Genomic DNA, 8848 nt, shown 5'->3' on the forward strand with positions numbered 1-8848 from the left:
TTGCTCACCAAATTTCACATTCAAAAAATATTTTTCTAATTTCTTTTTCCAATTTTTTTTTATTTTTTTTATTTTTGAAGTAGACCCTGCAACCAAAATAGGTGTTAAGTTGCTTGCGCATGCAGGAGAGAGGTTACGAATGCAACTCACGAAAACTAGTTGTAGCGTTTGAGCGATCAAAATAACAAATTCAAACATAAATTTTCAGAAAACATATGGCAGCATTTGGCAAAATTTCATTTAGAACCTGTGTAATTTGGTTCATGATTTCTATCAGAACTCCATCTTTACAAAAAATATTCTGACGAATTGGCATAGGCTAAAGAAAGGGACTGGAGTCGGATAGCAACTGCTGAGGGGCAAGGCGTACCAAAAATACAAGCCCTGCTGGGAAAATGTTGGTTAGCTGACACGAATGTCTCACTGTATCGAAAATCTCACACTGTCGTAGCGAGGAGTCTACAACAGTTTGGTGTGAGGATTACATGTATGGGTGGTGTTGAGGCTGCAACTGAGTACCAATGTAGCTGCTGTAAGTGGGTAGTGGAGCGGCGTTATATGAGGTTGAGGCAGCTCTCTCTTCTGGGGGGTAGTAATAGAGCCTTTGGTCACTACTAGCTTGTGGAGCATAAGCCGGCTGAGTTGGTGCTTGATAATCATAGGCGCGTGGACCGGCCAGACCATACCTCTCTGACATCCCAGTGTATGCTGGCCTCTCGCCATAAGCAGGTTGCCCATGCCTACCAACAGTGGGGGACGAGGCAATGAGGAGACCAGGCCCACCACTGTATCCACGCCATCTTCCGGTGGCTTTTTGCTTCTTTGGTAGTTGTTGGCGTTTACCAGAATCACCGCTTCGCTTCCTGTCAGCTCTGGATCTCTCTAGTTGAACAAGCCTCTTCTGCAGTGGATCAAGGGGGTACTCTGCTTCAAGCTTGTACTCTTGAACACACCCAACTACAGCCTTCAGACCAGAAAGCTCTTTTGCATTAACATCCTCCTACAATTTATTAGAGATCATCAGTAAAGTAGTACTGTAAAACAACTGGTCATTTGGTCAACTTAAATCTACCTGTGCATCTCCATTGCTGTCGCCTTGTGAATTTCTCCTCAGTTCTTTCAAATATGTCTTCAAGAGTGGCACAGGGGGGAAACTTTCAGTAAGTTCGAAGGCATGAATAAAATGCACAGCATCAATTTGTTTCCCAATTCTGATAATTGATTCAACAAGACCTGTAGAAAATAATGAAGTATAAAACAAACCTTGCGTCCAAAATACAAATAACCCATCCAAAATATATAATTAAGCTTAACCGACAATCAGCGGTCTCTATTTATTAACCAGTTTTGCTAACTACTTGAGGAACATTTTATGGAAACAGTGCTTAGCCTCCAGACTGCATCAGGTCACAGTTAAATTAAAGATGACCAACCTGGCATTTTGTGTGTTAAACCAAGGGAGCGGCAGAGCTCAGGTGTCTGCCTGCGGTGAGTAACTGCTGCAAGAACAACCTTGCAGAGTTCATCTTCATCAAACTCAGATCCAATCCTAAAAGTTGCAAGAAGCTGCAAGAATGCCTCTGCTTCCAATGAATTTCCATTGGCAGCATCAATACCTCCACTAAACAACTTAGGCCTCCACTCATCAGCAATTGCTTTGGCTTGCTGCTTGGTCTCAGGGTTCAGAAAGTGATCAGCACATGGATCAGCCTTTGCAACTAAGGTAGCCAAGGCTTCCACAAGCATGACACAGGATCTACGCTTGCCCCGAAGGACAGGATCCTTCTTACCCTCTGGTTGGTTAGTTTCATCAAGAGGGTAAAACCCATCCAGTGAATCCAGCACCAATTGCGCTGGTTCACTTGCACTTTCTAGTGCAATAGTAAGTTCCTGACGACCAACATTTTGTTTTTTAAGATTGTCAACAATATAATTCAGAAGCCCTTTGGCATCCATCTTCTCGCAAAATTGCCTCAGTTCTTGGCGTGGCTTAATGTCACTAGCCATACCCTTAGCATTATCACCTTTTTTAGTAGGTATATCTTCCTGTGGTGAATTTGTATCACCAAGTGAGCTGCTTACCTTGCTGTCTTTGTTATTCCCATCATTCAACGGTTCCATAGTTTTAGGCTGGTGAATGTCTCGTGCCTCTGCAATAGCAGCAACCGCTGCATCTTTTAGCTCTTGCACCCGATCCAGCAGGTCTTGCTCTTTAGCAATAACAGTAGCTTCTCTCTCCACAAGCAAAGCACAGGTTTCAGCTTCCCGCTCCTCAAATTTCTTCTCCTTGGCTTCTAGCTCTTCAGATTGTTTCTTCAATGTCAATTCAAGGTTGAGGAAATGCTCTTCAATTTCTGTCCACTGGACTCTGTCCTCAGCAGTATGATTATGAGCATTTAGTTCCAGTAATGCCTTACCAAGCTGATATATCAGGGGCTGAGATGTCTCACTTGCCACCACTTGCTCTGCATTAGCCATTATTACTGCAAATGTACATTTCAGTTCAGTAAGACAAAAACTGTATAAGCAACGCTTATAGAACTGATTCAACCAACAAAAGAAGGTCAAGGTTCACTCTATGTTGGCAAATATAATCAAGTATGGAACTGCTCTGTCGGTCAACATAATGGGCATTCCAAAAACATTCAAACAGAAGGTACAATAAACTCAATATGATGCAGGCTATCGTAGATTTAGACGAATTGACATGCAACTTGACCCAAATAAACTGATTTCAAGATGAAAACCGGAAATTCTTGGCACTGAAAGGAAGAAAAGACACTAAGAAACTCATGAAAAGCTTCACCAAGGAAGGTGTCCATTGACTCAAATTTAGGTGGAAACACTTGGGAGTCGGGACTAACTCAGAACTTACAAAAAAATGTGTCAATCCAAGTGTACCTCCATGGAGTGTCCTCAAAAAAGAATAGGTTAGTCAAGTTTAAAGAACTGGTTGAAATTAGGCAAGTCTTGACCCCTGTCAATTGACTTTTGCTCAATAGACAAGTTCATCGAAGGACTCAATCAATAACCAACTATACTAGCACACAGTTAATCAACAATACTTTTAGAGAAAATTGTAAAAGGAGGATAACACCTAGAGTTCATAACTTTAGATCTTAATTATCATCTCAATCTTGAAGCCCTAAGACATTTTTAGTTAGAATCTCCATCTCTTTCTCATTGTGACTATTATTGAGGTTGGCCTAATTAAACTCGTTTCCATGACTAAAGGAGTCCTTTTCCCCTTGATTTTTCATTACACAACTAAAATTCATTTACGATCTTTCTTTTTCTCTTTGTAGTTGCATAACTGAATTCCAGTTCAGTGAGCGAACTGCAACCCAATCCTGAATCCTCCACACAAATGAATCACTCCCTTCCTACAGACACTCGCATTGTTCACTATATCTTTCTCAGCACATACATATCTCCGTAGTTGCACTAAGGCTCAATCCCTAAATTCTACACTAAACTACAGTCTCCAGTCCAATAAACAATCAATGCCATTAAACATTGTTCCGCCGAGCAATGATGTCACTAACATTGATCTCTCATAGACCACTATAACAATCATTACAACACGCAATTCAAAACCTAATTCAAATAGCAAAATTGAGGCAATAACATGTTTGGTCTTCATCGATTTCAATTCCAAATTACAGCATGCATGAAACTGCAGGGCATTCATTACAAAACCTAATTCCAAAAGCCCAAGCTCACTGATCAATCCTTCTTTTCACTCTCAAAGAATCAAAGAAAACAATCAAACCTAGGTCTCCAACAAAACCTCAGACCTATAATCCATGCAAGATTGAAAAGAATCAAAATTAACAAAAACGAACAATAAGGAAAGATCAAAAGGAAGTATTACCGCACCTTGAGAAGAAGAAGCACTGAGAATTTACAGAGTCTCCGGCGCCGAAGCCAAAAACGAGAGGAGACCCAGAAACGAGGAGCTGAATTTGAGGAATGGGTAAGGATCAAAATGTAATTAGAGGTCTCTGAGAGTGTAGGTTTTTTCTGGGGAGTGAGGTTTGGTGGTGTTTTAGGCAGCGAGGGAATGAACCAACCGTTTTGAGATTCTGAAGAATAACCGCAGAGAAGTCCAAACACTCCAACAATGGCCTACGAGGTTTTATCCGGCCCAACCAGTTCAGTTCGGGTCGTATTGACCCGACTCGGTTTAAGCTTACTTGGCCCAGGTTGACTTGATTCAAAGGGATATTCCATTTGATAAATAAAAGAAAAATATGCGTTTTCTAAGAATCTGAGCTCGTGTGTCTCACTCTTCAATCTCTTCTCATAGCATGAGACTCATACACTGTTTTGGGGTTTTCTTCTTCTCAATGCTACCATTGCTACGTACTTTCCTCGGTGTCTGTAGTTGACAGCTTGCTTAGGGGGACTGTACGTCTCGAAACCAAGAGTTTGTTCTTACTTTAATCGAATAAATATTGTTATTCGAGGGAAGACTTGGAGCATTGACCTGTGGGCACTTGCTGCCAACTAGCTGCTGTACATCTTTCCTCAAATACATTGCAGGTCTTTCTTCAAACACATTGGAGGTTTCCTTATTCAGGGTAAGTGAAAGTGCTTTCTCACTTTTTGTTAGTAGCTATTGACATAAGCCTTCAGGACCTGTAACCTGTTTTGGATGTAGTCCTTATATTGCTTGGTGTTTTCTTGACAAGCTTGGAGTTGTTGCTAATCTGTCTTTGGCATGTGTTCTATATGTTCAGGATGATGCGTGTAACTGAGAATTCGTGATTTAGCAGAAAATGTTTCTCAAGGTGTGACGTTGTAAAGGGGATATGGAAAGTTATGTAGGAGCAATGAGATCTTATTGCCGAGTTTTGGATGAAAAGATACTATTAATCAAGCGGAATAAGATACTTGTTCTGTGTGCTATTGCTCTCTCATTAGACCCTCTGTTCTGTTATATCCTGGTCGTTCATGATGACAAGAAGTGCCTTGGTTTGGACAGAACTTTGCGTACCATAGCTATTGTTTCGCGATCGGTCATCGACTTCTTGTACATATTGCATATAATTTTTCAATTCTGTGCTACTCGTTCTGTTAATCCAGTTGACATTCTTGCCATTCTTCCACTTCCTCAGGTTTGTAAAGTAGCTGTACTTTTGTGTGTGTGTGTGTGTGTGTGTGTGTGTGAGCTCCGTATGTTTGTTTAGCATTTTATTTTTCGATTTGAAATCTGGTATAAGCTATGAGATGGAAACTTATTTTCAAGCATTTTCTACACAGGACTTTTGGGTTGTAAATTATCAGTATGTTTGAATACTCATGTTGCTGTAACTTTTGGGTTGGAAATTCATCTACATTGTCATCTTGAGTTTACAATATTTGATATGTTCTTGTCTTTTCTTTTGCTGCTTATGAACTGCTTCATTATTTGATTTCATCTGTTACATTCGTGCATTTTTTGTATCACCAGCTCTACTTCAGGTATACTTTTATTGTTCATAGTTTGATAACAGCATGCTGTGGACTAATGAACTCGTTCTGAAATGTTCAGGTGCTAATTTTTGCTATCATTCCAAAACTTAACAACTTGAGGGTTTTAAAAGCAACGAGGTCATTGAATTTTATATTTATCTTTCAATACGTGCTGAGGTTTCTTCGGATTTGCTCGTTGTTGAAAAAAGATCTGGGGGCTTCTGGCATCCTGGCTAAATCTACTTGGGCTAATCTCTTCTTTTTTATGCTTGCCAGCCATGTAAGTTCATGTTATTTTGATGTAATCAGTGAACTTCTACTTGAAAAGGCTTGCACATTTTTATGTTTATGAGAAGTTAGTAGTTTTGTACGACGTTGCATAGCATAAGGAACTCGGAAGTTATAAGAAACATGAGAATGATTTGTGCCCTCAGTTCCTTATAATTCCTAATTCCCAATAACTGTTACTCAGAGTTGAAGCAACTTATTCAGTTTCAGATTTCTGACCATCAAGTGCTAATTTACCATTGTTAATTTGCCTTCAAGGTCATTGGAGCGTTTTGGTACTTGTTTTCGATAGAAAGGAAAGCAACTTGCTGGATAGAAGCCTGCAGTCATGTTGGTGTTCATTGTTCTTTATATTGCAATGATACATACAAAGCTAGCCTCTATCTGAACGATTATTGCTCTAAAAATTCCACATCTTTTGATTTTGGAATATATGTTGATGCCCTTGCATCTGGAGTTGTGGATTCAGCGGATATTGTACAAAGGATTTCTTACTGTTTCTGGTGGGGGCTGCAAAATCTGAGGTGCACATGTTTGATCCTTGCACTGAATCAAGTATAGTTTAGAAGTACCTTCTGTTAAACAAAACCATAGAACAAAGGAACTCAGGTTTTTGTTCTTGCTTATTTGTTACAACTTACAACTTATAAATGAGTATAGTAGCTAGTAGAGATACACCTTGTCTGCTTTTACATATTTCAAATTTACATTGTGCAGCTCTCTTGGTCAAGGCCTCAAAACAAGTACCTATGTGTGGGAAATCTACTTCTCCATCTTCATCTTAATTTCTGGTCTGCTATCATTTGCATTTCTTATTGGAAATGTGCAGGTTGGTGCTAAAACAATTATTTCAAGCTTTTGGTTATCTAGGAAATATGCCAACACTGTTTTCATATACTTCTTAGGTCCTTTAAGATCTGATGAACTGTTTTCCTCTGCCAAACAGGCATATTTGCTGTCAGAAGTTGCGAAATCAGAGGAAAGGAGAGTAAGAGTTGAGCAAATGAGATTGAAGAGGCAAGAGATGGAGTCATGGAGGCCTTTCCTTTCCTTCCCTGAGAATCTTAGGGAGCAGATCTTGCAAAACATTGAATGCAAATTACAAGAAAATATACTAGTTGATGTGCACAATTTTCTTCCCCATCTATCCATGGACCTCAGGAAAGATACAATACGACATCTTGGCATGGATTTATTTAAAAAGGTGAGTTATTATATTCCTACTTTGTTATTCTATGGATTGGAAGTTGTGTGATGCTTTCATTTGATATCATTCTGTTTTGTCTACTACTCGATTTCACAAAAGGAAGGTTGTGCATTTCCCTCTGGAAGGCAGTGAGTTCTGCATTGCTGAGGTCTATCTAGTTAACCAATTTTATGAACTGAATTACTATTTATAGGTTAACACTTACTATTTTTTTTTTTTTTTTTGTCATTTCATTTGAAGTGTCCAGCGTTTGACAAATGGGATAGGCGACTGCTGGATGCAATGTGTGATAGTCTCAAGCCAGTAATCTATACAGAGGAAAGTTACATTTTTCAGGAGAGAGGGACTGTGGATGCAATGCACTTCATTGCTCAAGGAAGGTTAATGAGACTAACAACTTATGGTGCAACAACTGAGGCATTCTTGTACAGATATCTGGGCTATGGTGACTACTGTGGTGAAGAGCTCATCACCTGGGCATTTGATCCCCACTCGTCACCTATTGAACTTCCCTCATCCATCGCAACTGTCCAGTCTCTAAGTAAAGTTCTGGCACTTGTTTTAAAAGCAGATGACTTGAAGCTCATAGCCTCCCAATTCCGGCACCTTCATGATATTCACCATGCCCGCCACACATTCCGGGTTTACTCAAATCAATGGAGAACGTGGGCAGCTTGTTACATACAAAGAGTGTGGCGCCGTTATTGCAAGATGAAACTTGAAAAGTCTTTGGAACAGCAGAATGGAAGGTTGAAAGAAGCACTGGCAAAGGATGGGACTAGCTCCTCAAGTCTAGGTGACAACATATAATGTCTGACCCTTTGCAACCAATGTACTTTTTCCTGTACGGTTTTATGGTGTGCCAAAGCCAGTAAGATTGCTTTCTCTTGAACTGAAACTCTACACTTGAATATCAGCAGTCAAAGGAACACTATGCTTGGTACTTATAACAAGACTGACTGCATTTTATTACCCTTTTTCTACGGTTAATTACTCAGCATGCTTCAAATTTTAATACATTCGTAAGTGAGTGTTAAAACTAAACTGTTGTTGTGACAAACATTACTTATCAGAAGAAAGACTCGAAATTTATTAAGACTCCAAGCACGAAAGAATAAACCGTTATCATATGGATGATCATATTCATCTTTTAGTGGCATAGCCTTGGAAGTTAGCCGTCATGATCATTGGAGTACAGAGTAGCCTGTTGGAAGGTGGAATCTTATTGTTTGATTTTCTTAACTTTGGTTTAAGCCAAAAGGATATTTCTTTGATGATATAAATCCAGTACATTGTGTCCAAGACCGATATCAATCATATTGACTACTTTAACAGGTATTGTGCTAGAACAAGCATCAGCAGCATGACCAGCTTCTCTAATCTAGCCTCATCTACTCTCTGAATACAACACAACTATATTATAGAAGAAACACTGAGCTTATGTTTCTTAATCAGGAAAAGCTGTGTTTATACTTTATAAGCACTCCTGACAGCCTTTGGAGATTCGATCGGCAATAGTATACAACACAATTCTCTTGCCACTGATTTTTGTTTTGATGATTACTCAGTTCAGTGCGTCTGTGACACTCTTTGATTTGCACCACCTTGGAAGGGTGATACCCCGGAAAACAAGGTAGACTATAAACGCCGCATATCCAGCAGTAAAAGCACACACAACAGAGCCAAACAACACCCCGTTCACTTCATTGGAGAAGAAGTCCAGCAACAGATAGCCATTGATCACCATCACCAGTGCAGCCACAAGCCATGCAACCATCTTCACAGAAAATAAACAACAAGATGTGAGCAACTAAACCATTACTATGCTTAATTCTAAATCATAAATAAAAGAGAGAGAGAGAGAGAGAGAGAGAGAGAGAGAGAGAGAGAGAGAGA

The 8848-nt window shown here is 39.7% G+C and overlaps 3 protein-coding genes across 3 annotated transcripts in view; 1 reads left to right on the top strand and 2 right to left on the bottom strand.

Moving 5' to 3' along the window:
* Positions 1-382: 382 nt before the first annotated feature.
* Positions 383-3917, bottom strand: LOC101302393 (protein FRIGIDA-like). Its single transcript, XM_004287931.1, has 4 exons — positions 3875-3917; positions 1434-2483; positions 1073-1233; positions 383-1000 (listed from the first exon to the last, which is right to left on the bottom strand). Exons 2-4 carry the CDS (start codon positions 2476-2478, stop codon positions 482-484), a joined length of 1725 nt encoding a protein of 574 aa, XP_004287979.1. The 5' UTR covers positions 2479-2483; positions 3875-3917; the 3' UTR covers positions 383-481.
* Positions 3918-5393: 1476 nt separating this feature from the next.
* Positions 5394-7950, top strand: LOC101305221 (cyclic nucleotide-gated ion channel 1-like). Its single transcript, XM_004289135.1, has 5 exons — positions 5394-5737; positions 6004-6269; positions 6463-6574; positions 6692-6949; positions 7193-7950. Exons 1-5 carry the CDS (start codon positions 5723-5725, stop codon positions 7760-7762), a joined length of 1221 nt encoding a protein of 406 aa, XP_004289183.1. The 5' UTR covers positions 5394-5722; the 3' UTR covers positions 7763-7950.
* Positions 7951-8198: 248 nt separating this feature from the next.
* Positions 8199-8848, bottom strand: part of LOC101302692 (metal transporter Nramp3-like) — a 3261-nt gene continuing 2611 nt past the window's right edge. Inside the window, exon 4 of the mRNA XM_004287932.1 lies at positions 8199-8729. Coding sequence (XP_004287980.1) covers positions 8517-8729 — 213 coding nt within the window. The 3' untranslated portion in view covers positions 8199-8516. The remainder of the gene's footprint in view (positions 8730-8848) is intronic.

Source organism: Fragaria vesca, linkage group LG1, assembly GCF_000184155.1.
Source record: "Fragaria vesca subsp. vesca linkage group LG1, FraVesHawaii_1.0, whole genome shotgun sequence".
Classification (NCBI taxonomy): domain Eukaryota; kingdom Viridiplantae; phylum Streptophyta; class Magnoliopsida; order Rosales; family Rosaceae; genus Fragaria; species Fragaria vesca.

What these genes read in the sequence shown, in the direction of transcription:
- LOC101305221 (XM_004289135.1), top strand. An exon ending in TGGGGGCTGCAAAATCTGAG is followed by an intron (nt 6,270 to 6,462) that starts GTGCACATGTTT and finishes TACATTGTGCAG; the next exon opens with CTCTCTTGGTCAAGGCCTCA. An exon ending in TTCTTATTGGAAATGTGCAG is followed by an intron (nt 6,575 to 6,691) that starts GTTGGTGCTAAA and finishes TCTGCCAAACAG; the next exon opens with GCATATTTGCTGTCAGAAGT.
- LOC101302393 (XM_004287931.1), bottom strand. Translation starts at nt 2,478, where the DNA reads ATGGCTAATGCAGAGCAAGTGGTGGCAAGTGAGACATCTCAGCCCCTG. An exon ending in TTTAACACACAAAATGCCAG is followed by an intron (nt 1,234 to 1,433) that starts GTTGGTCATCTT and finishes TATTTTCTACAG; the next exon opens with GTCTTGTTGAATCAATTATC. An exon ending in ACAGCAATGGAGATGCACAG is followed by an intron (nt 1,001 to 1,072) that starts GTAGATTTAAGT and finishes AATAAATTGTAG; the next exon opens with GAGGATGTTAATGCAAAAGA.